The following is a 26,309-nucleotide window of genomic DNA, read 5'->3' on the forward strand; positions in this document are numbered from 1 at the left end:
CATTCCCTTTAGAAATACTCTTCCAAGCAAGATCAAGCTTTTGAGGCTGCGTTTTGGCAAAGGTTTTTACTTTTTGTCTTCCTATCCTTCCCAGTTGACACTGCTAAAAAGGATGTCGTATTCCTCCTGGATGGTTCAGATGGCACAAGGACTGGCTTCCCTGCCATGCGTGATTTTGTTGAGAGATTGGTGGAGAAGCTCAATGTAGGAGAAAACAAAGACCGTGTATCTGTGGTCCAGTTCAGCAGAGAAGCAGAGGTCCATTTCTATCTGAACACATATAAGACAACAGATGATATTGTGGATGCAGTGAGAGGGCTCAGACACAGAGGAGGAAGACCCCTCAACACTGGGGCAGCCCTACAATACGTCAGGGACAATGTCTTTACAAACTCCTCAGGGAGTCGGCGCCTGCAAGGTGTCCCCCAGATGTTGATCCTGCTCACAGGGGGAAGGTCGTTTGACAATGTAGATGCCCCAGCCTCTGCTCTCAAACAGCAGGGTGTCGTTGTGATTGGAATTGGAACCAGAACAGCAGACAGTAGAGAGCTGCAGAAGTTATCTTACGAGCCTAGTTTCGCTCTGTCAGTGTCTGAGTTCACTGATCTCCCCAGTGTCCAAGAGCAGCTGTCTTCTGCAATGGGCAGAGTAAGGCCCACCACCATGACACCAACAGTGACTGGTAAGAAAGTAATACATTTTTTAATATTACGGGTCAACGCAGTCTCAAGAAGTGTAAATACTACATGCGACCAATTCTAAATCAGCCAGTGACACATTGCCAAAAGTACTTGTGTCTGCTGACATCGAGTAACTTGCAAACTTGAAGTATAGCTTTGATGATCTGACTTTCATATGAGAACATTTACTCCAGGAACCTAAATATTTCTCAAATTTTATGTTCCGTAGTGGTAAGACAGCCATCTGGAAGGGACGTTGTGTTCTTGCTGGATGGATCTGACGGTACTAGAACTGGCTTTGCAGCTATGCGAGACTTTGTCCAAAGAGTAGTTGAGACACTCAGTGTGGACGACAGCAAAGACCGTGTCTCGGTGGTTCAGTACAGCAGAGATCCAGCCGTCCAGTTCTATCTCAACACATACACAACAAAAGGCGAGATCCTTGACACTGTCAGAGGCTTGAGGCACAAAGGCGGAAAACCCCTCAACACTGGAGCAGCTCTCCAGTACTTGAGGGATAACATTTTCACTGCCTCTGCTGGAAGCAGGCGCCTGGAGGGAATTCCACAAGTGCTGATACTGCTAAGCGGTGGAAGATCTTTCGACAGTGTTGATGCACCATCCTCTGCTCTCAAACAGATGGGCGTCTTGACCTTTGCAATTGGAAGCAGAGGCTCTGACAGTCGAGAACTGCAAAAGATATCCCACGAACCCAGTTATGCCCTTTCTGTGTCTGAATTCACTGACCTTCCCAGTGTCCAGCAGCAACTTCAGGCCTCCGTGGAGGCCGTGGTTATTGACGTCACCCCAGAAACACCGACTCCAACTGGTATGTTGTCAAACATGGCTCTTTGCCGGCCATAGGCCCAAACTGACTTGTTTCAATCACTCTCAGGAAGCAGAAACAGAATGTTACAGGTCTTTAGCTGTATGTTTGCATGCGATGAGAAAAGGCAGGCTTCATTTTTCTTAGCGCTTAAATACATATTTGAGGGCTGGGGCCGAGTGGCTTACATTCCCTTTAGAAATACTCTTCCAAGCAAGATCAAGCTTTTGAGGCTGCGTTTTGGCAAAGGTTTTTACTTTTTGTCTTCCTATCCTTCCCAGTTGACACTGCTAAAAAGGATGTCGTATTCCTCCTGGATGGTTCAGATGGCACAAGGACTGGCTTCCCTGCCATGCGTGATTTTGTTGAGAGAGTGGTGGAGAAGCTCAATGTAGGAGAAAACAAAGACCGTGTATCTGTGGTCCAGTTCAGCAGAGAAGCAGAGGTCCATTTCTATCTGAACACATATAAGACAACAGATGATATTGTGGATGCAGTGAGAGGGCTCAGACACAGAGGAGGAAGACCCCTCAACACTGGGGCAGCCCTACAATACGTCAGGGACAATGTCTTTACAAACTCCTCAGGGAGTCGGCGCCTGCAAGGTGTCCCCCAGATGTTGATCCTGCTCACAGGGGGAAGGTCGTTTGACAATGTAGATGCCCCAGCCTCTGCTCTCAAACAGCAGGGTGTCGTTGTGATTGGAATTGGAACCAGAACAGCAGACAGTAGAGAGCTGCAGAAGTTATCTTACGAGCCTAGTTTCGCTCTGTCAGTGTCTGAGTTCACTGATCTCCCCAGTGTCCAAGAGCAGCTGTCTTCTGCAATGGGCAGAGTAAGGCCCACCACCATGACACCAACAGTGACTGGTAAGAAAGTAATACATTTTTTAATATTACGGGTCAACGCAGTCTCAAGAAGTGTAAATACTACATGCGACCAATTCTAAATCAGCCAGTGACACATTGCCAAAAGTACTTGTGTCTGCTGACATCGAGTAACTTGCAAACTTGAAGTATAGCTTTGATGATCTGACTTTCATATGAGAACATTTACTCCAGGAACCTAAATATTTCTCAAATTTTATGTTCCGTAGTGGTAAGACAGCCATCTGGAAGGGACGTTGTGTTCTTGCTGGATGGATCTGACGGTACTAGAACTGGCTTTGCAGCTATGCGAGACTTTGTCCAAAGAGTAGTTGAGACACTCAGTGTGGACGACAGCAAAGACCGTGTCTCGGTGGTTCAGTACAGCAGAGATCCAGCCGTCCAGTTCTATCTCAACACATACACAACAAAAGGCGAGATCCTTGACACTGTCAGAGGCTTGAGGCACAAAGGCGGAAAACCCCTCAACACTGGAGCAGCTCTCCAGTACTTGAGGGATAACATTTTCACTGCCTCTGCTGGAAGCAGGCGCCTGGAGGGAATTCCACAAGTGCTGATACTGCTAAGCGGTGGAAGATCTTTCGACAGTGTTGATGCACCATCCTCTGCTCTCAAACAGATGGGCGTCTTGACCTTTGCAATTGGAAGCAGAGGCTCTGACAGTCGAGAACTGCAAAAGATATCCCACGAACCCAGTTATGCCCTTTCTGTGTCTGAATTCACTGACCTTCCCAGTGTCCAGCAGCAACTTCAGGCCTCCGTGGAGGCCGTGGTTATTGACGTCACCCCAGAAACACCGACTCCAACTGGTATGTTGTCAAACATGGCTCTTTGCCGGCCATAGGCCCAAACTGACTTGTTTCAATCACTCTCAGGAAGCAGAAACAGAATGTTACAGGTCTTTAACTGTATGTTTGCATGCGATGAGAAAAGGCAGGCTTCATTTTTCTTAGCGCTTAAATACATATTTGAGGGCTGGGGCCGAGTGGCTTACATTCCCTTTAGAAATACTCTTCCAAGCAAGATCAAGCTTTTGAGGCTGCGTTTTGGCAAAGGTTTTTACTTTTTGTCTTCCTATCCTTCCCAGTTGACACTGCTAAAAAGGATGTCGTATTCCTCCTGGATGGTTCAGATGGCACAAGGACTGGCTTCCCTGCCATGCGTGATTTTGTTGAGAGAGTGGTGGAGAAGCTCAATGTAGGAGAAAACAAAGACCGTGTATCTGTGGTCCAGTTCAGCAGAGAAGCAGAGGTCCATTTCTATCTGAACACATATAAGACAACAGATGATATTGTGGATGCAGTGAGAGGGCTCAGACACAGAGGAGGAAGACCCCTCAACACTGGGGCAGCCCTACAATACGTCAGGGACAATGTCTTTACAAACTCCTCAGGGAGTCGGCGCCTGCAAGGTGTCCCCCAGATGTTGATCCTGCTCACAGGGGGAAGGTCGTTTGACAATGTAGATGCCCCAGCCTCTGCTCTCAAACAGCAGGGTGTCGTTGTGATTGGAATTGGAACCAGAACAGCAGACAGTAGAGAGCTGCAGAAGTTATCTTACGAGCCTAGTTTCGCTCTGTCAGTGTCTGAGTTCACTGATCTCCCCAGTGTCCAAGAGCAGCTGTCTTCTGCAATGGGCAGAGTAAGGCCCACCACCATGACACCAACAGTGACTGGTAAGAAAGTAATACATTTTTTAATATTACGGGTCAACGCAGTCTCAAGAAGTGTAAATACTACATGCGACCAATTCTAAATCAGCCAGTGACACATTGCCAAAAGTACTTGTGTCTGCTGACATCGAGTAACTTGCAAACTTGAAGTATAGCTTTGATGATCTGACTTTCATATGAGAACATTTACTCCAGGAACCTAAATATTTCTCAAATTTTATGTTCCGTAGTGGTAAGACAGCCATCTGGAAGGGACGTTGTGTTCTTGCTGGATGGATCTGACGGTACTAGAACTGGCTTTGCAGCTATGCGAGACTTTGTCCAAAGAGTAGTTGAGACACTCAGTGTGGACGACAGCAAAGACCGTGTCTCGGTGGTTCAGTACAGCAGAGATCCAGCCGTCCAGTTCTATCTCAACACATACACAACAAAAGGCGAGATCCTTGACACTCTCAGAGGCTTGAGGCACAAAGGCGGAAGACCCCTCAACACTGGAGCAGCTCTCCAGTACTTGAGGGATAACATTTTCACTGCCTCTGCTGGAAGCAGGCGCCTGGAGGGAATTCCACAAGTGCTGATACTGCTAAGCGGTGGAAGATCTTTCGACAGTGTTGATGCACCATCCTCTGCTCTCAAACAGATGGGCGTCTTGACCTTTGCAATTGGAAGCAGAGGCTCTGACAGTCGAGAACTGCAAAAGATATCCCACGAACCCAGTTATGCCCTTTCTGTGTCTGAATTCACTGACCTTCCCAGTGTCCAGCAGCAACTTCAGGCCTCCGTGGAGGCCGTGGTTATTGACGTCACCCCAGAAACACCGACTCCAACTGGTATGTTGTCAAACATGGCTCTTTGCCGGCCATAGGCCCAAACTGACTTGTTTCAATCACTCTCAGGAAGCAGAAACAGAATGTTACAGGTCTTTAGCTGTATGTTTGCATGCGATGAGAAAAGGCAGGCTTCATTTTTCTTAGCGCTTAAATACATATTTGAGGGCTGGGGCCGAGTGGCTTACATTCCCTTTAGAAATACTCTTCCAAGCAAGATCAAGCTTTTGAGGCTGCGTTTTGGCAAAGGTTTTTACTTTTTGTCTTCCTATCCTTCCCAGTTGACACTGCTAAAAAGGATGTCGTATTCCTCCTGGATGGTTCAGATGGCACAAGGACTGGCTTCCCTGCCATGCGTGATTTTGTTGAGAGAGTGGTGGAGAAGCTCAATGTAGGAGAAAACAAAGACCGTGTATCTGTGGTCCAGTTCAGCAGAGAAGCAGAGGTCCATTTCTATCTGAACACATATAAGACAACAGATGATATTGTGGATGCAGTGAGAGGGCTCAGACACAGAGGAGGAAGACCCCTCAACACTGGGGCAGCCCTACAATACGTCAGGGACAATGTCTTTACAAACTCCTCAGGGAGTCGGCGCCTGCAAGGTGTCCCCCAGATGTTGATCCTGCTCACAGGGGGAAGGTCGTTTGACAATGTAGATGCCCCAGCCTCTGCTCTCAAACAGCAGGGTGTCGTTGTGATTGGAATTGGAACCAGAACAGCAGACAGTAGAGAGCTGCAGAAGTTATCTTACGAGCCTAGTTTCGCTCTGTCAGTGTCTGAGTTCACTGATCTCCCCAGTGTCCAAGAGCAGCTGTCTTCTGCAATGGGCAGAGTAAGGCCCACCACCATGACACCAACAGTGACTGGTAAGAAAGTAATACATTTTTTAATATTACGGGTCAACGCAGTCTCAAGAAGTGTAAATACTACATGCGACCAATTCTAAATCAGCCAGTGACACATTGCCAAAAGTACTTGTGTCTGCTGACATCGAGTAACTTGCAAACTTGAAGTATAGCTTTGATGATCTGACTTTCATATGAGAACATTTACTCCAGGAACCTAAATATTTCTCAAATTTTATGTTCCGTAGTGGTAAGACAGCCATCTGGAAGGGACGTTGTGTTCTTGCTGGATGGATCTGACGGTACTAGAACTGGCTTTGCAGCTATGCGAGACTTTGTCCAAAGAGTAGTTGAGACACTCAGTGTGGACGACAGCAAAGACCGTGTCTCGGTGGTTCAGTACAGCAGAGATCCAGCCGTCCAGTTCTATCTCAACACATACACAACAAAAGGCGAGATCCTTGACACTGTCAGAGGCTTGAGGCACAAAGGCGGAAAACCCCTCAACACTGGAGCAGCTCTCCAGTACTTGAGGGATAACATTTTCACTGCCTCTGCTGGAAGCAGGCGCCTGGAGGGAATTCCACAAGTGCTGATACTGCTAAGCGGTGGAAGATCTTTCGACAGTGTTGATGCACCATCCTCTGCTCTCAAACAGATGGGCGTCTTGACCTTTGCAATTGGAAGCAGAGGCTCTGACAGTCGAGAACTGCAAAAGATATCCCACGAACCCAGTTATGCCCTTTCTGTGTCTGAATTCACTGACCTTCCCAGTGTCCAGCAGCAACTTCAGGCCTCCGTGGAGGCCGTGGTTATTGACGTCACCCCAGAAACACCGACTCCAACTGGTATGTTGTCAAACATGGCTCTTTGCCGGCCATAGGCCCAAACTGACTTGTTTCAATCACTCTCAGGAAGCAGAAACAGAATGTTACAGGTCTTTAGCTGTATGTTTGCATGCGATGAGAAAAGGCAGGCTTCATTTTTCTTAGCGCTTAAATACATATTTGAGGGCTGGGGCCGAGTGGCTTACATTCCCTTTAGAAATACTCTTCCAAGCAAGATCAAGCTTTTGAGGCTGCGTTTTGGCAAAGGTTTTTACTTTTTGTCTTCCTATCCTTCCCAGTTGACACTGCTAAAAAGGATGTCGTATTCCTCCTGGATGGTTCAGATGGCACAAGGACTGGCTTCCCTGCCATGCGTGATTTTGTTGAGAGATTGGTGGAGAAGCTCAATGTAGAAAACAAAGACCGTGTATCTGTGGTCCAGTTCAGCAGAGAAGCAGAGGTCCATTTCTATCTGAACACATATAAGACAACAGATGATATTGTGGATGCAGTGAGAGGGCTCAGACACAGAGGAGGAAGACCCCTCAACACTGGGGCAGCCCTACAATACGTCAGGGACAATGTCTTTACAAACTCCTCAGGGAGTCGGCGCCTGCAAGGTGTCCCCCAGATGTTGATCCTGCTCACAGGGGGAAGGTCGTTTGACAATGTAGATGCCCCAGCCTCTGCTCTCAAACAGCAGGGTGTCGTTGTGATTGGAATTGGAACCAGAACAGCAGACAGTAGAGAGCTGCAGAAGTTATCTTACGAGCCTAGTTTCGCTCTGTCAGTGTCTGAGTTCACTGATCTCCCCAGTGTCCAAGAGCAGCTGTCTTCTGCAATGGGCAGAGTAAGGCCCACCACCATGACACCAACAGTGACTGGTAAGAAAGTAATACATTTTTTAATATTACGGGTCAACGCAGTCTCAAGAAGTGTAAATACTACATGCGACCAATTCTAAATCAGCCAGTGACACATTGCCAAAAGTACTTGTGTCTGCTGACATCGAGTAACTTGCAAACTTGAAGTATAGCTTTGATGATCTGACTTTCATATGAGAACATTTACTCCAGGAACCTAAATATTTCTCAAATTTTATGTTCCGTAGTGGTAAGACAGCCATCTGGAAGGGACGTTGTGTTCTTGCTGGATGGATCTGACGGTACTAGAACTGGCTTTGCAGCTATGCGAGACTTTGTCCAAAGAGTAGTTGAGACACTCAGTGTGGACGACAGCAAAGACCGTGTCTCGGTGGTTCAGTACAGCAGAGATCCAGCCGTCCAGTTCTATCTCAACACATACACAACAAAAGGCGAGATCCTTGACACTGTCAGAGGCTTGAGGCACAAAGGCGGAAGACCCCTCAACACTGGAGCAGCTCTCCAGTACTTGAGGGATAACATTTTCACTGCCTCTGCTGGAAGCAGGCGCCTGGAGGGAATTCCACAAGTGCTGATACTGCTAAGCGGTGGAAGATCTTTCGACAGTGTTGATGCACCATCCTCTGCTCTCAAACAGATGGGCGTCTTGACCTTTGCAATTGGAAGCAGAGGCTCTGACAGTCGAGAACTGCAAAAGATATCCCACGAACCCAGTTATGCCCTTTCTGTGTCTGAATTCACTGACCTTCCCAGTGTCCAGCAGCAACTTCAGGCCTCCGTGGAGGCCGTGGTTATTGACGTCACCCCAGAAACACCGACTCCAACTGGTATGTTGTCAAACATGGCTCTTTGCCGGCCATAGGCCCAAACTGACTTGTTTCAATCACTCTCAGGAAGCAGAAACAGAATGTTACAGGTCTTTAACTGTATGTTTGCATGCGATGAGAAAAGGCAGGCTTCATTTTTCTTAGCGCTTAAATACATATTTGAGGGCTGGGGCCGAGTGGCTTACATTCCCTTTAGAAATACTCTTCCAAGCAAGATCAAGCTTTTGAGGCTGCGTTTTGGCAAAGGTTTTTACTTTTTGTCTTCCTATCCTTCCCAGTTGACACTGCTAAAAAGGATGTCGTATTCCTCCTGGATGGTTCAGATGGCACAAGGACTGGCTTCCCTGCCATGCGTGATTTTGTTGAGAGAGTGGTGGAGAAGCTCAATGTAGGAGAAAACAAAGACCGTGTATCTGTGGTCCAGTTCAGCAGAGAAGCAGAGGTCCATTTCTATCTGAACACATATAAGACAACAGATGATATTGTGGATGCAGTGAGAGGGCTCAGACACAGAGGAGGAAGACCCCTCAACACTGGGGCAGCCCTACAATACGTCAGGGACAATGTCTTTACAAACTCCTCAGGGAGTCGGCGCCTGCAAGGTGTCCCCCAGATGTTGATCCTGCTCACAGGGGGAAGGTCGTTTGACAATGTAGATGCCCCAGCCTCTGCTCTCAAACAGCAGGGTGTCGTTGTGATTGGAATTGGAACCAGAACAGCAGACAGTAGAGAGCTGCAGAAGTTATCTTACGAGCCTAGTTTCGCTCTGTCAGTGTCTGAGTTCACTGATCTCCCCAGTGTCCAAGAGCAGCTGTCTTCTGCAATGGGCAGAGTAAGGCCCACCACCATGACACCAACAGTGACTGGTAAGAAAGTAATACATTTTTTAATATTACGGGTCAACGCAGTCTCAAGAAGTGTAAATACTACATGCGACCAATTCTAAATCAGCCAGTGACACATTGCCAAAAGTACTTGTGTCTGCTGACATCGAGTAACTTGCAAACTTGAAGTATAGCTTTGATGATCTGACTTTCATATGAGAACATTTACTCCAGGAACCTAAATATTTCTCAAATTTTATGTTCCGTAGTGGTAAGACAGCCATCTGGAAGGGACGTTGTGTTCTTGCTGGATGGATCTGACGGTACTAGAACTGGCTTTGCAGCTATGCGAGACTTTGTCCAAAGAGTAGTTGAGACACTCAGTGTGGACGACAGCAAAGACCGTGTCTCGGTGGTTCAGTACAGCAGAGATCCAGCCGTCCAGTTCTATCTCAACACATACACAACAAAAGGCGAGATCCTTGACACTCTCAGAGGCTTGAGGCACAAAGGCGGAAGACCCCTCAACACTGGAGCAGCTCTCCAGTACTTGAGGGATAACATTTTCACTGCCTCTGCTGGAAGCAGGCGCCTGGAGGGAATTCCACAAGTGCTGATACTGCTAAGCGGTGGAAGATCTTTCGACAGTGTTGATGCACCATCCTCTGCTCTCAAACAGATGGGCGTCTTGACCTTTGCAATTGGAAGCAGAGGCTCTGACAGTCGAGAACTGCAAAAGATATCCCACGAACCCAGTTATGCCCTTTCTGTGTCTGAATTCACTGACCTTCCCAGTGTCCAGCAGCAACTTCAGGCCTCCGTGGAGGCCGTGGTTATTGACGTCACCCCAGAAACACCGACTCCAACTGGTATGTTGTCAAACATGGCTCTTTGCCGGCCATAGGCCCAAACTGACTTGTTTCAATCACTCTCAGGAAGCAGAAACAGAATGTTACAGGTCTTTAGCTGTATGTTTGCATGCGATGAGAAAAGGCAGGCTTCATTTTTCTTAGCGCTTAAATACATATTTGAGGGCTGGGGCCGAGTGGCTTACATTCCCTTTAGAAATACTCTTCCAAGCAAGATCAAGCTTTTGAGGCTGCGTTTTGGCAAAGGTTTTTACTTTTTGTCTTCCTATCCTTCCCAGTTGACACTGCTAAAAAGGATGTCGTATTCCTCCTGGATGGTTCAGATGGCACAAGGACTGGCTTCCCTGCCATGCGTGATTTTGTTGAGAGATTGGTGGAGAAGCTCAATGTAGGAGAAAACAAAGACCGTGTATCTGTGGTCCAGTTCAGCAGAGAAGCAGAGGTCCATTTCTATCTGAACACATATAAGACAACAGATGATATTGTGGATGCAGTGAGAGGGCTCAGACACAGAGGAGGAAGACCCCTCAACACTGGGGCAGCCCTACAATACGTCAGGGACAATGTCTTTACAAACTCCTCAGGGAGTCGGCGCCTGCAAGGTGTCCCCCAGATGTTGATCCTGCTCACAGGGGGAAGGTCGTTTGACAATGTAGATGCCCCAGCCTCTGCTCTCAAACAGCAGGGTGTCGTTGTGATTGGAATTGGAACCAGAACAGCAGACAGTAGAGAGCTGCAGAAGTTATCTTACGAGCCTAGTTTCGCTCTGTCAGTGTCTGAGTTCACTGATCTCCCCAGTGTCCAAGAGCAGCTGTCTTCTGCAATGGGCAGAGTAAGGCCCACCACCATGACACCAACAGTGACTGGTAAGAAAGTAATACATTTTTTAATATTACGGGTCAACGCAGTCTCAAGAAGTGTAAATACTACATGCGACCAATTCTAAATCAGCCAGTGACACATTGCCAAAAGTACTTGTGTCTGCTGACATCGAGTAACTTGCAAACTTGAAGTATAGCTTTGATGATCTGACTTTCATATGAGAACATTTACTCCAGGAACCTAAATATTTCTCAAATTTTATGTTCCGTAGTGGTAAGACAGCCATCTGGAAGGGACGTTGTGTTCTTGCTGGATGGATCTGACGGTACTAGAACTGGCTTTGCAGCTATGCGAGACTTTGTCCAAAGAGTAGTTGAGACACTCAGTGTGGACGACAGCAAAGACCGTGTCTCGGTGGTTCAGTACAGCAGAGATCCAGCCGTCCAGTTCTATCTCAACACATACACAACAAAAGGCGAGATCCTTGACACTGTCAGAGGCTTGAGGCACAAAGGCGGAAGACCCCTCAACACTGGAGCAGCTCTCCAGTACTTGAGGGATAACATTTTCACTGCCTCTGCTGGAAGCAGGCGCCTGGAGGGAATTCCACAAGTGCTGATACTGCTAAGCGGTGGAAGATCTTTCGACAGTGTTGATGCACCATCCTCTGCTCTCAAACAGATGGGCGTCTTGACCTTTGCAATTGGAAGCAGAGGCTCTGACAGTCGAGAACTGCAAAAGATATCCCACGAACCCAGTTATGCCCTTTCTGTGTCTGAATTCACTGACCTTCCCAGTGTCCAGCAGCAACTTCAGGCCTCCGTGGAGGCCGTGGTTATTGACGTCACCCCAGAAACACCGACTCCAACTGGTATGTTGTCAAACATGGCTCTTTGCCGGCCATAGGCCCAAACTGACTTGTTTCAATCACTCTCAGGAAGCAGAAACAGAATGTTACAGGTCTTTAACTGTATGTTTGCATGCGATGAGAAAAGGCAGGCTTCATTTTTCTTAGCGCTTAAATACATATTTGAGGGCTGGGGCCGAGTGGCTTACATTCCCTTTAGAAATACTCTTCCAAGCAAGATCAAGCTTTTGAGGCTGCGTTTTGGCAAAGGTTTTTACTTTTTGTCTTCCTATCCTTCCCAGTTGACACTGCTAAAAAGGATGTCGTATTCCTCCTGGATGGTTCAGATGGCACAAGGACTGGCTTCCCTGCCATGCGTGATTTTGTTGAGAGAGTGGTGGAGAAGCTCAATGTAGGAGAAAACAAAGACCGTGTATCTGTGGTCCAGTTCAGCAGAGAAGCAGAGGTCCATTTCTATCTGAACACATATAAGACAACAGATGATATTGTGGATGCAGTGAGAGGGCTCAGACACAGAGGAGGAAGACCCCTCAACACTGGGGCAGCCCTACAATACGTCAGGGACAATGTCTTTACAAACTCCTCAGGGAGTCGGCGCCTGCAAGGTGTCCCCCAGATGTTGATCCTGCTCACAGGGGGAAGGTCGTTTGACAATGTAGATGCCCCAGCCTCTGCTCTCAAACAGCAGGGTGTCGTTGTGATTGGAATTGGAACCAGAACAGCAGACAGTAGAGAGCTGCAGAAGTTATCTTACGAGCCTAGTTTCGCTCTGTCAGTGTCTGAGTTCACTGATCTCCCCAGTGTCCAAGAGCAGCTGTCTTCTGCAATGGGCAGAGTAAGGCCCACCACCATGACACCAACAGTGACTGGTAAGAAAGTAATACATTTTTTAATATTACGGGTCAACGCAGTCTCAAGAAGTGTAAATACTACATGCGACCAATTCTAAATCAGCCAGTGACACATTGCCAAAAGTACTTGTGTCTGCTGACATCGAGTAACTTGCAAACTTGAAGTATAGCTTTGATGATCTGACTTTCATATGAGAACATTTACTCCAGGAACCTAAATATTTCTCAAATTTTATGTTCCGTAGTGGTAAGACAGCCATCTGGAAGGGACGTTGTGTTCTTGCTGGATGGATCTGACGGTACTAGAACTGGCTTTGCAGCTATGCGAGACTTTGTCCAAAGAGTAGTTGAGACACTCAGTGTGGACGACAGCAAAGACCGTGTCTCGGTGGTTCAGTACAGCAGAGATCCAGCCGTCCAGTTCTATCTCAACACATACACAACAAAAGGCGAGATCCTTGACACTGTCAGAGGCTTGAGGCACAAAGGCGGAAGACCCCTCAACACTGGAGCAGCTCTCCAGTACTTGAGGGATAACATTTTCACTGCCTCTGCTGGAAGCAGGCGCCTGGAGGGAATTCCACAAGTGCTGATACTGCTAAGCGGTGGAAGATCTTTCGACAGTGTTGATGCACCATCCTCTGCTCTCAAACAGATGGGCGTCTTGACCTTTGCAATTGGAAGCAGAGGCTCTGACAGTCGAGAACTGCAAAAGATATCCCACGAACCCAGTTATGCCCTTTCTGTGTCTGAATTCACTGACCTTCCCAGTGTCCAGCAGCAACTTCAGGCCTCCGTGGAGGCCGTGGTTATTGACGTCACCCCAGAAACACCGACTCCAACTGGTATGTTGTCAAACATGGCTCTTTGCCGGCCATAGGCCCAAACTGACTTGTTTCAATCACTCTCAGGAAGCAGAAACAGAATGTTACAGGTCTTTAGCTGTATGTTTGCATGCGATGAGAAAAGGCAGGCTTCATTTTTCTTAGCGCTTAAATACATATTTGAGGGCTGGGGCCGAGTGGCTTACATTCCCTTTAGAAATACTCTTCCAAGCAAGATCAAGCTTTTGAGGCTGCGTTTTGGCAAAGGTTTTTACTTTTTGTCTTCCTATCCTTCCCAGTTGACACTGCTAAAAAGGATGTCGTATTCCTCCTGGATGGTTCAGATGGCACAAGGACTGGCTTCCCTGCCATGCGTGATTTTGTTGAGAGATTGGTGGAGAAGCTCAATGTAGGAGAAAACAAAGACCGTGTATCTGTGGTCCAGTTCAGCAGAGAAGCAGAGGTCCATTTCTATCTGAACACATATAAGACAACAGATGATATTGTGGATGCAGTGAGAGGGCTCAGACACAGAGGAGGAAGACCCCTCAACACTGGGGCAGCCCTACAATACGTCAGGGACAATGTCTTTACAAACTCCTCAGGGAGTCGGCGCCTGCAAGGTGTCCCCCAGATGTTGATCCTGCTCACAGGGGGAAGGTCGTTTGACAATGTAGATGCCCCAGCCTCTGCTCTCAAACAGCAGGGTGTCGTTGTGATTGGAATTGGAACCAGAACAGCAGACAGTAGAGAGCTGCAGAAGTTATCTTACGAGCCTAGTTTCGCTCTGTCAGTGTCTGAGTTCACTGATCTCCCCAGTGTCCAAGAGCAGCTGTCTTCTGCAATGGGCAGAGTAAGGCCCACCACCATGACACCAACAGTGACTGGTAAGAAAGTAATACATTTTTTAATATTACGGGTCAACGCAGTCTCAAGAAGTGTAAATACTACATGCGACCAATTCTAAATCAGCCAGTGACACATTGCCAAAAGTACTTGTGTCTGCTGACATCGAGTAACTTGCAAACTTGAAGTATAGCTTTGATGATCTGACTTTCATATGAGAACATTTACTCCAGGAACCTAAATATTTCTCAAATTTTATGTTCCGTAGTGGTAAGACAGCCATCTGGAAGGGACGTTGTGTTCTTGCTGGATGGATCTGACGGTACTAGAACTGGCTTTGCAGCTATGCGAGACTTTGTCCAAAGAGTAGTTGAGACACTCAGTGTGGACGACAGCAAAGACCGTGTCTCGGTGGTTCAGTACAGCAGAGATCCAGCCGTCCAGTTCTATCTCAACACATACACAACAAAAGGCGAGATCCTTGACACTGTCAGAGGCTTGAGGCACAAAGGCGGAAGACCCCTCAACACTGGAGCAGCTCTCCAGTACTTGAGGGATAACATTTTCACTGCCTCTGCTGGAAGCAGGCGCCTGGAGGGAATTCCACAAGTGCTGATACTGCTAAGCGGTGGAAGATCTTTCGACAGTGTTGATGCACCATCCTCTGCTCTCAAACAGATGGGCGTCTTGACCTTTGCAATTGGAAGCAGAGGCTCTGACAGTCGAGAACTGCAAAAGATATCCCACGAACCCAGTTATGCCCTTTCTGTGTCTGAATTCACTGACCTTCCCAGTGTCCAGCAGCAACTTCAGGCCTCCGTGGAGGCCGTGGTTATTGACGTCACCCCAGAAACACCGACTCCAACTGGTATGTTGTCAAACATGGCTCTTTGCCGGCCATAGGCCCAAACTGACTTGTTTCAATCACTCTCAGGAAGCAGAAACAGAATGTTACAGGTCTTTAACTGTATGTTTGCATGCGATGAGAAAAGGCAGGCTTCATTTTTCTTAGCGCTTAAATACATATTTGAGGGCTGGGGCCGAGTGGCTTACATTCCCTTTAGAAATACTCTTCCAAGCAAGATCAAGCTTTTGAGGCTGCGTTTTGGCAAAGGTTTTTACTTTTTGTCTTCCTATCCTTCCCAGTTGACACTGCTAAAAAGGATGTCGTATTCCTCCTGGATGGTTCAGATGGCACAAGGACTGGCTTCCCTGCCATGCGTGATTTTGTTGAGAGAGTGGTGGAGAAGCTCAATGTAGGAGAAAACAAAGACCGTGTATCTGTGGTCCAGTTCAGCAGAGAAGCAGAGGTCCATTTCTATCTGAACACATATAAGACAACAGATGATATTGTGGATGCAGTGAGAGGGCTCAGACACAGAGGAGGAAGACCCCTCAACACTGGGGCAGCCCTACAATACGTCAGGGACAATGTCTTTACAAACTCCTCAGGGAGTCGGCGCCTGCAAGGTGTCCCCCAGATGTTGATCCTGCTCACAGGGGGAAGGTCGTTTGACAATGTAGATGCCCCAGCCTCTGCTCTCAAACAGCAGGGTGTCGTTGTGATTGGAATTGGAACCAGAACAGCAGACAGTAGAGAGCTGCAGAAGTTATCTTACGAGCCTAGTTTCGCTCTGTCAGTGTCTGAGTTCACTGATCTCCCCAGTGTCCAAGAGCAGCTGTCTTCTGCAATGGGCAGAGTAAGGCCCACCACCATGACACCAACAGTGACTGGTAAGAAAGTAATACATTTTTTAATATTACGGGTCAACGCAGTCTCAAGAAGTGTAAATACTACATGCGACCAATTCTAAATCAGCCAGTGACACATTGCCAAAAGTACTTGTGTCTGCTGACATCGAGTAACTTGCAAACTTGAAGTATAGCTTTGATGATCTGACTTTCATATGAGAACATTTACTCCAGGAACCTAAATATTTCTCAAATTTTATGTTCCGTAGTGGTAAGACAGCCATCTGGAAGGGACGTTGTGTTCTTGCTGGATGGATCTGACGGTACTAGAACTGGCTTTGCAGCTATGCGAGACTTTGTCCAAAGAGTAGTTGAGACACTCAGTGTGGACGACAGCAAAGACCGTGTCTCGGTGGTTCAGTACAGCAGAGATCCAGCCGTCCAGTTCTATCTCAACACATACACAACAAAAGGCGAGATCCTTGACACTGTCAGAGGCTTGAGGCACAAAGGCGGAAGACCCCTCAACACTGGAGCAGCTCTCCAGTACTTGAGGGATAACATTTTCACTGCCTCTGCTGGAAGCAGGCGCCTGGAGGGAATTCCACAAGTGCTGATACTGCTAAGCGGTGGAAGATCTTTCGACAGTGTTGATGCACCATCCTCTGCTCTCAAACAGATGGGCGTCTTGACCTTTGCAATTGGAAGCAGAGGCTCTGACAGTCGAGAACTGCAAAAGATATCCCACGAACCCAGTTATGCCCTTTCTGTGTCTGAATTCACTGACCTTCCCAGTGTCCAGCAGCAACTTCAGGCCTCCGTGGAGGCCGTGGTTATTGACGTCACCCCAGAAACACCGACTCCAACTGGTATGTTGTCAAACATGGCTCTTTGCCGGCCATAGGCCCAAACTGACTTGTTTCAATCACTCTCAGGAAGCAGAAACAGAATGTTACAGGTCTTTAGCTGTATGTTTGCATGCGATGAGAAAAGGCAGGCTTCATTTTTCTTAGCGCTTAAATACATATTTGAGGGCTGGGGCCGAGTGGCTTACATTCCCTTTAGAAATACTCTTCCAAGCAAGATCAAGCTTTTGAGGCTGCGTTTTGGCAAAGGTTTTTACTTTTTGTCTTCCTATCCTTCCCAGTTGACACTGCTAAAAAGGATGTCGTATTCCTCCTGGATGGTTCAGATGGCACAAGGACTGGCTTCCCTGCCATGCGTGATTTTGTTGAGAGATTGGTGGAGAAGCTCAATGTAGGAGAAAACAAAGACCGTGTATCTGTGGTCCAGTTCAGCAGAGAAGCAGAGGTCCATTTCTATCTGAACACATATAAGACAACAGATGATATTGTGGATGCAGTGAGAGGGCTCAGACACAGAGGAGGAAGACCCCTCAACACTGGGGCAGCCCTACAATACGTCAGGGACAATGTCTTTACAAACTCCTCAGGGAGTCGGCGCCTGCAAGGTGTCCCCCAGATGTTGATCCTGCTCACAGGGGGAAGGTCGTTTGACAATGTAGATGCCCCAGCCTCTGCTCTCAAACAGCAGGGTGTTGTTGTGATTGGAATTGGAACCAGAACAGCAGACAGTAGAGAGCTGCAGAAGTTATCTTACGAGCCTAGTTTCGCTCTGTCAGTGTCTGAGTTCACTGATCTCCCCAGTGTCCAAGAGCAGCTGTCTTCTGCAATGGGCAGAGTAAGGCCCACCACCATGACACCAACAGTGACTGGTAAGAAAGTAATACATTTTTTAATATTACGGGTCAACGCAGTCTCAAGAAGTGTAAATACTACATGCGACCAATTCTAAATCAGCCAGTGACACATTGCCAAAAGTACTTGTGTCTGCTGACATCGAGTAACTTGCAAACTTGAAGTATAGCTTTGATGATCTGACTTTCATATGAGAACATTTACTCCAGGAACCTAAATATTTCTCAAATTTTATGTTCCGTAGTGGTAAGACAGCCATCTGGAAGGGACGTTGTGTTCTTGCTGGATGGATCTGACGGTACTAGAACTGGCTTTGCAGCTATGCGAGACTTTGTCCAAAGAGTAGTTGAGACACTCAGTGTGGACGACAGCAAAGACCGTGTCTCGGTGGTTCAGTACAGCAGAGATCCAGCCGTCCAGTTCTATCTCAACACATACACAACAAAAGGCGAGATCCTTGACACTGTCAGAGGCTTGAGGCACAAAGGCGGAAGACCCCTCAACACTGGAGCAGCTCTCCAGTACTTGAGGGATAACATTTTCACTGCCTCTGCTGGAAGCAGGCGCCTGGAGGGAATTCCACAAGTGCTGATACTGCTAAGCGGTGGAAGATCTTTCGACAGTGTTGATGCACCATCCTCTGCTCTCAAACAGATGGGCGTCTTGACCTTTGCAATTGGAAGCAGAGGCTCTGACAGTCGAGAACTGCAAAAGATATCCCACGAACCCAGTTATGCCCTTTCTGTGTCTGAATTCACTGACCTTCCCAGTGTCCAGCAGCAACTTCAGGCCTCCGTGGAGGCCGTGGTTATTGACGTCACCCCAGAAACACCGACTCCAACTGGTATGTTGTCAAACATGGCTCTTTGCCGGCCATAGGCCCAAACTGACTTGTTTCAATCACTCTCAGGAAGCAGAAACAGAATGTTACAGGTCTTTAGCTGTATGTTTGCATGCAATGAGAAAAGGCAGGCTTCATTTTTCTTAGCGCTTAAATACATATTTGAGGGCTGGGGCCGAGTGGCTTACATTCCCTTTAGAAATACTCTTCCAAGCAAGATCAAGCTTTTGAGGCTGCGTTTTGGCAAAGGTTTTTACTTTTTGTCTTCCTATCCTTCCCAGTTGACACTGCTAAAAAGGATGTCGTATTCCTCCTGGATGGTTCAGATGGCACAAGGACTGGCTTCCCTGCCATGCGTGATTTTGTTGAGAGATTGGTGGAGAAGCTCAATGTAGGAGAAAACAAAGACCGTGTATCTGTGGTCCAGTTCAGCAGAGAAGCAGAGGTCCATTTCTATCTGAACACATATAAGACAACAGATGATATTGTGGATGCAGTGAGAGGGCTCAGACACAGAGGAGGAAGACCCCTCAACACTGGGGCAGCCCTACAATACGTCAGGGACAATGTCTTTACAAACTCCTCAGGGAGTCGGCGCCTGCAAGGTGTCCCCCAGATGTTGATCCTGCTCACAGGGGGAAGGTCGTTTGACAATGTAGATGCCCCAGCCTCTGCTCTCAAACAGCAGGGTGTTGTTGTGATTGGAATTGGAACCAGAACAGCAGACAGTAGAGAGCTGCAGAAGTTATCTTACGAGCCTAGTTTCGCTCTGTCAGTGTCTGAGTTCACTGATCTCCCCAGTGTCCAAGAGCAGCTGTCTTCTGCAATGGGCAGAGTAAGGCCCACCACCATGACACCAACAGTGACTGGTAAGAAAGTAATACATTTTTTAATATTACGGGTCAACGCAGTCTCAAGAAGTGTAAATACTACATGCGACCAATTCTAAATCAGCCAGTGACACATTGCCAAAAGTACTTGTGTCTGCTGACATCGAGTAACTTGCAAACTTGAAGTATAGCTTTGATGATCTGACTTTCATATGAGAACATTTACTCCAGGAACCTAAATATTTCTCAAATTTTATGTTCCGTAGTGGTAAGACAGCCATCTGGAAGGGACGTTGTGTTCTTGCTGGATGGATCTGACGGTACTAGAACTGGCTTTGCAGCTATGCGAGACTTTGTCCAAAGAGTAGTTGAGACACTCAGTGTGGACGACAGCAAAGACCGTGTCTCGGTGGTTCAGTACAGCAGAGATCCAGCCGTCCAGTTCTATCTCAACACATACACAACAAAAGGCGAGATCCTTGACACTGTCAGAGGCTTGAGGCACAAAGGCGGAAGACCCCTCAACACTGGAGCAGCTCTCCAGTACTTGAGGGATAACATTTTCACTGCCTCTGCTGGAAGCAGGCGCCTGGAGGGAATTCCACAAGTGCTGATACTGCTAAGCGGTGGAAGATCTTTCGACAGTGTTGATGCACCATCCTCTGCTCTCAAACAGATGGGCGTCTTGACCTTTGCAATTGGAAGCAGAGGCTCTGACAGTCGAGAACTGCAAAAGATATCCCACGAACCCAGTTATGCCCTTTCTGTGTCTGAATTCACTGACCTTCCCAGTGTCCAGCAGCAACTTCAGGCCTCCGTGGAGGCCGTGGTTATTGACGTCACCCCAGAAACACCGACTCCAACTGGTATGTTGTCAAACATGGCTCTTTGCCGGCCATAGGCCCAAACTGACTTGTTTCAATCACTCTCAGGAAGCAGAAACAGAATGTTACAGGTCTTTAGCTGTATGTTTGCATGCAATGAGAAAAGGCAGGCTTCATTTTTCTTAGCGCTTAAATACATATTTGAGGGCTGGGGCCGAGTGGCTTACATTCCCTTTAGAAATACTCTTCCAAGCAAGATCAAGCTTTTGAGGCTGCGTTTTGGCAAAGGTTTTTACTTTTTGTCTTCCTATCCTTCCCAGTTGACACTGCTAAAAAGGATGTCGTATTCCTCCTGGATGGTTCAGATGGCACAAGGACTGGCTTCCCTGCCATGCGTGATTTTGTTGAGAGATTGGTGGAGAAGCTCAATGTAGGAGAAAACAAAGACCGTGTATCTGTGGTCCAGTTCAGCAGAGAAGCAGAGGTCCATTTCTATCTGAACACATATAAGACAACAGATGATATTGTGGATGCAGTGAGAGGGCTCAGACACAGAGGAGGAAGACCCCTCAACACTGGGGCAGCCCTACAATACGTCAGGGACAATGTCTTTACAAACTCCTCAGGGAGTCGGCGCCTGCAAGGTGTCCCCCAGATGTTGATCCTGCTCACAGGGGGAAGGTCGTTTGACAATGTAGATGCCCCAGCCTCTGCTCTCAAACAGCAGGGTGTTGTTGTGATTGGAATTGGAACCAGAACAGCAGACAGTAGAGAGCTGCAGAAGTTATCTTACGAGCCTAGTTTCGCTCTGTCAGTGTCTGAGTTCACTGATCTCCCCAGTGTCCAAGAGCAGCTGTCTTCTGCAATGGGCAGAGTAAGGCCCACCACCATGACACCAACAGTGACTGGTAAGAAAGTAATACATTTTTTAATATTACGGGTCAACGCAGTCTCAAGAAGTGTAAATACTACATGCGACCAATTCTAAATCAGCCAGTGACACATTGCCAAAAGTACTTGTGTCTGCTGACATCGAGTAACTTGCAAACTTGAAGTATAGCTTTGATGATCTGACTTTCATATGAGAACATTTACTCCAGGAACCTAAATATTTCTCAAATTTTATGTTCCGTAGTGGTAAGACAGCCATCTGGAAGGGACGTTGTGTTCTTGCTGGATGGATCTGACGGTACTAGAACTGGCTTTGCAGCTATGCGAGACTTTGTCCAAAGAGTAGTTGAGACACTCAGTGTGGACGACAGCAAAGACCGTGTCTCGGTGGTTCAGTACAGCAGAGATCCAGCCGTCCAGTTCTATCTCAACACATACACAACAAAAGGCGAGATCCTTGACACTGTCAGAGGCTTGAGGCACAAAGGCGGAAGACCCCTCAACACTGGAGCAGCTCTCCAGTACTTGAGGGATAACATTTTCACTGCCTCTGCTGGAAGCAGGCGCCTGGAGGGAATTCCACAAGTGCTGATACTGCTAAGCGGTGGAAGATCTTTCGACAGTGTTGATGCACCATCCTCTGCTCTCAAACAGATGGGCGTCTTGACCTTTGCAATTGGAAGCAGAGGCTCTGACAGTCGAGAACTGCAAAAGATATCCCACGAACCCAGTTATGCCCTTTCTGTGTCTGAATTCACTGACCTTCCCAGTGTCCAGCAGCAACTTCAGGCCTCCGTGGAGGCCGTGGTTATTGACGTCACCCCAGAAACACCGACTCCAACTGGTATGTTGTCAAACATGGCTCTTTGCCGGCCATAGGCCCAAACTGACTTGTTTCAATCACTCTCAGGAAGCAGAAACAGAATGTTACAGGTCTTTAGCTGTATGTTTGCATGCAATGAGAAAAGGCAGGCTTCATTTTTCTTAGCGCTTAAATACATATTTGAGGGCTGGGGCCGAGTGGCTTACATTCCCTTTAGAAATACTCTTCCAAGCAAGATCAAGCTTTTGAGGCTGCGTTTTGGCAAAGGTTTTTACTTTTTGTCTTCCTATCCTTCCCAGTTGACACTGCTAAAAAGGATGTCGTATTCCTCCTGGATGGTTCAGATGGCACAAGGACTGGCTTCCCTGCCATGCGTGATTTTGTTGAGAGATTGGTGGAGAAGCTCAATGTAGGAGAAAACAAAGACCGTGTATCTGTGGTCCAGTTCAGCAGAGAAGCAGAGGTCCATTTCTATCTGAACACATATAAGACAACAGATGATATTGTGGATGCAGTGAGAGGGCTCAGACACAGAGGAGGAAGACCCCTCAACACTGGGGCAGCCCTACAATACGTCAGGGACAATGTCTTTACAAACTCCTCAGGGAGTCGGCGCCTGCAAGGTGTCCCCCAGATGTTGATCCTGCTCACAGGGGGAAGGTCGTTTGACAATGTAGATGCCCCAGCCTCTGCTCTCAAACAGCAGGGTGTTGTTGTGATTGGAATTGGAACCAGAACAGCAGACAGTAGAGAGCTGCAGAAGTTATCTTACGAGCCTAGTTTCGCTCTGTCAGTGTCTGAGTTCACTGATCTCCCCAGTGTCCAAGAGCAGCTGTCTTCTGCAATGGGCAGAGTAAGGCCCACCACCATGACACCAACAGTGACTGGTAAGAAAGTAATACATTTTTTAATATTACGGGTCAACGCAGTCTCAAGAAGTGTAAATACTACATGCGACCAATTCTAAATCAGCCAGTGACACATTGCCAAAAGTACTTGTGTCTGCTGACATCGAGTAACTTGCAAACTTGAAGTATAGCTTTGATGATCTGACTTTCATATGAGAACATTTACTCCAGGAACCTAAATATTTCTCAAATTTTATGTTCCGTAGTGGTAAGACAGCCATCTGGAAGGGACGTTGTGTTCTTGCTGGATGGATCTGACGGTACTAGAACTGGCTTTGCAGCTATGCGAGACTTTGTCCAAAGAGTAGTTGAGACACTCAGTGTGGACGACAGCAAAGACCGTGTCTCGGTGGTTCAGTACAGCAGAGATCCAGCCGTCCAGTTCTATCTCAACACATACACAACAAAAGGCGAGATCCTTGACACTGTCAGAGGCTTGAGGCACAAAGGCGGAAGACCCCTCAACACTGGAGCAGCTCTCCAGTACTTGAGGGATAACATTTTCACTGCCTCTGCTGGAAGCAGGCGCCTGGAGGGAATTCCACAAGTGCTGATACTGCTAAGCGGTGGAAGATCTTTCGACAGTGTTGATGCACCATCCTCTGCTCTCAAACAGATGGGCGTCTTGACCTTTGCAATTGGAAGCAGAGGCTCTGACAGTCGAGAACTGCAAAAGATATCCCACGAACCCAGTTATGCCCTTTCTGTGTCTGAATTCACTGACCTTCCCAGTGTCCAGCAGCAACTTCAGGCCTCCGTGGAGGCCGTGGTTATTGACGTCACCCCAGAAACACCGACTCCAACTGGTATGTTGTCAAACATGGCTCTTTGCCGGCCATAGGCCCAAACTGACTTGTTTCAATCACTCTCAGGAAGCAGAAACAGAATGTTACAGGTCTTTAGCTGTATGTTTGCATGCAATGAGAAAAGGCAGGCTTCATTTTTCTTAGCGCTTAAATACATATTTGAGGGCTGGGGCCGAGTGGCTTACATTCCCTTTAGAAATACTCTTCCAAGCAAGATCAAGCTTTTGAGGCTGCGTTTTGGCAAAGGTTTTTACTTTTTGTCTTCCTATCCTTCCCAGTTGACACTGCTAAAAAGGATGTCGTATTCCTCCTGGATGGTTCAGATGGCACAAGGACTGGCTTCCCTGCCATGCGTGATTTTGTTGAGAGATTGGTGGAGAAGCTCAATGTAGGAGAAAACAAAGACCGTGTATCTGTGGTCCAGTTCAGCAGAGAAGCAGAGGTCCATTTCTATCTGAACACATATAAGACAACAGATGATATTGTGGATGCAGTGAGAGGGCTCAGACACAGAGGAGGAAGACCCCTCAACACTGGGGCAGCCCTACAATACGTCAGGGACAATGTCTTTACAAACTCCTCAGGGAGTCGGCGCCTGCAAGGTGTCCCCCAGATGTTGATCCTGCTCACAGGGGGAAGGTCGTTTGACAATGTAGATGCCCCAGCCTCTGCTCTCAAACAGCAGGGTGTTGTTGTGATTGGAATTGGAACCAGAACAGCAGACAGTAGAGAGCTGCAGAAGTTATCTTACGAGCCTAGTTTCGCTCTGTCAGTGTCTGAGTTCACTGATCTCCCCAGTGTCCAAGAACAGCTGTCCTCTGCAATGGGCAGAGTAAGGCCCACCACCATGATACCATCAGTGACTGGTAAGAAAGTAATACATTTTTTAATATTACGGGTCAACGCAGTCTCAAGAAGTGTAAATACTACATGCGACCAATTCTAAATCAGCCAGTGACACATTGCCAAAAGTACTTGTGTCTGCTGACATCGAGTGACTTGCAAACTTGAAGTATAGCTTTGATGATCTGACTTTCATATGAGAACATTTACTCCAGGAACCTAAATATTTCTCAAATTTTATGTTCCGTAGTGGTAAGACAGCCATCTGGAAGGGACGTTGTGTTCTTGCTGGATGGATCTGACGGTACTAGAACTGGCTTTGCAGCTATGCGAGACTTTGTCCAAAGAGTAGTTGAGACACTCAGTGTGGACGACAGCAAAGACCGTGTCTCGGTGGTTCAGTACAGCAGAGATCCAGCCGTCCAGTTCTATCTCAACACATACACAACAAAAGGCGAGATCCTTGACACTGTCAGAGGCTTGAGGCACAAAGGCGGAAGACCCCTCAACACTGGAGCAGCTCTCCAGTACTTGAGGGATAACATTTTCACTGCCTCTGCTGGAAGCAGGCGCCTGGAGGGAATTCCACAAGTGCTGATACTGCTAAGCGGTGGAAGATCTTTCGACAGTGTTGATGCACCATCCTCTGCTCTCAAACAGATGGGCGTCTTGACCTTTGCAATTGGAAGCAGAGGCTCTGACAGTCGAGAACTGCAAAAGATATCCCACGAACCCAGTTATGCCCTTTCTGTGTCTGAATTCACTGACCTTCCCAGTGTCCAGCAGCAACTTCAGGCCTCGGTGGAGGCCGTGTTTATTGACGTCATCCCAGAAACACCGACTCCAACTGGTATGTTGTCAAACATGGCTCTTTGCCGGCCATAGGCCCAAACTGACTTGTTTCAATCACTCTCAGGAAGCAGAAACAGAATGTTACAGGTCTTTAGCTGTATGTTTGCATGCGACGAGAAAAGGCAGGCTTAATTTTTCTTAGCGCTTACATACATATTTGCGGGCTGGGGCCGAGTGGCTTACATTCCCTTAAGAAATACTCTTCCAAGCAAGATCAAGCTTTTGAGGCTGCGTTTTGGCAAAGGTATTTACTTTTTGTCTTCCTATCCTTCCCAGTTGACACTGCTAAAAAGGATGTCGTATTCCTCCTGGATGGTTCAGATGGCACAAGGACTGGCTTCCCTGCCATGCGTGATTTTGTTGAGAGAGTGGTGGAGAAGCTCAATGTAGGAGAAAACAAAGACCGTGTATCTGTGGTCCAGTTCAGCAGAGAAGCAGAGGTCCATTTCTATCTGAACACATATAAGACAACAGATGATATTGTGGATGCAGTGAGAGGGCTCAGACACAGAGGAGGAAGACCCCTCAACACTGGGGCAGCCCTACAATACGTCAGGGACAATGTCTTTACAAACTCCTCAGGGAGTCGGCGCCTGCAAGGTGTCCCCCAGATGTTGATCCTGCTCACAGGGGGAAGGTCGTTTGACAATGTAGATGCCCCAGCCTCTGCTCTCAAACAGCAGGGTGTTGTTGTGATTGGAATTGGAACCAGAACAGCAGACAGTAGAGAGCTGCAGAAGTTATCTTACGAGCCTAGTTTCGCTCTGTCAGTGTCTGAGTTCACTGATCTCCCCAGTGTCCAAGAACAGCTGTCTTCTGCAATGGGCAGAGTAAGGCCCACCACCATGACACCATCAGTGACTGGTAAGAAAGTAATACATTTTTTAATATTACGGGTCAACGCAGTCTCAAGAAGTGTAAATACTACATGCGACCAACTCTAAATCAGCCAGTGACACATTGCCAAAAGTACTTGTGTCTGCTGACATCGAGTAACTTGCAAACTTGAAGTATAGCTTTGATGATCTGACTTTCATATGAGAACATTTACTCCAGGAACCTAAATATTTCTCAAATTTTATGTTCCGTAGTGGAAAGA

General features: G+C 47.4%; 6 protein-coding genes across 8 annotated transcripts in view; all 6 read left to right on the forward strand.

Moving 5' to 3' along the window:
• LOC306766455 (collagen alpha-3(VI) chain-like) overlaps positions 1-26,309 on the forward strand; it is a 105,647-nt gene that overhangs the window by 26,442 nt on the left and 52,896 nt on the right. The window lies entirely within an intron of this gene.
• Positions 2,680-4,200, forward strand: LOC306766481 (collagen alpha-3(VI) chain-like; the record flags this gene model as incomplete). Its single annotated transcript, XM_079254261.1, has 3 exons — positions 2,680-3,202; positions 3,481-4,068; positions 4,175-4,200. 3 exons carry the CDS (start codon positions 2,680-2,682, stop codon positions 4,198-4,200), a joined length of 1,137 nt encoding a protein of 378 aa, XP_079110387.1.
• Positions 4,373-9,276, forward strand: LOC306766482 (collagen alpha-3(VI) chain-like; the record flags this gene model as incomplete). Its single annotated transcript, XM_079254262.1, has 7 exons — positions 4,373-4,895; positions 5,174-5,761; positions 5,989-6,588; positions 6,867-7,451; positions 7,679-8,278; positions 8,557-9,144; positions 9,251-9,276. The coding sequence occupies 7 exons, from the start codon at positions 4,373-4,375 to the stop codon at positions 9,274-9,276; spliced, it is 3,510 nt and encodes a 1,169-aa protein (XP_079110388.1).
• Positions 11,142-14,355, forward strand: LOC306766483 (collagen alpha-3(VI) chain-like; the record flags this gene model as incomplete). Its single annotated transcript, XM_079254263.1, has 5 exons — positions 11,142-11,664; positions 11,943-12,530; positions 12,758-13,357; positions 13,636-14,223; positions 14,330-14,355. 5 exons carry the CDS (start codon positions 11,142-11,144, stop codon positions 14,353-14,355), a joined length of 2,325 nt encoding a protein of 774 aa, XP_079110389.1.
• Positions 17,914-24,513, forward strand: LOC306766484 (collagen alpha-3(VI) chain-like; the record flags this gene model as incomplete). Its single annotated transcript, XM_079254264.1, has 9 exons — positions 17,914-18,436; positions 18,715-19,302; positions 19,530-20,129; positions 20,408-20,995; positions 21,223-21,822; positions 22,101-22,688; positions 22,916-23,515; positions 23,794-24,381; positions 24,488-24,513. 9 exons carry the CDS (start codon positions 17,914-17,916, stop codon positions 24,511-24,513), a joined length of 4,701 nt encoding a protein of 1,566 aa, XP_079110390.1.
• Positions 24,686-26,206, forward strand: LOC306766486 (collagen alpha-3(VI) chain-like; the record flags this gene model as incomplete). Its single annotated transcript, XM_079254266.1, has 3 exons — positions 24,686-25,208; positions 25,487-26,074; positions 26,181-26,206. 3 exons carry the CDS (start codon positions 24,686-24,688, stop codon positions 26,204-26,206), a joined length of 1,137 nt encoding a protein of 378 aa, XP_079110392.1.

This window comes from Telmatherina bonti (assembly GCF_933228915.1).
Source record: "Telmatherina bonti genome assembly, chromosome: 15".
In the NCBI taxonomy this organism is placed as follows: domain Eukaryota; kingdom Metazoa; phylum Chordata; class Actinopteri; order Atheriniformes; family Telmatherinidae; genus Telmatherina; species Telmatherina bonti.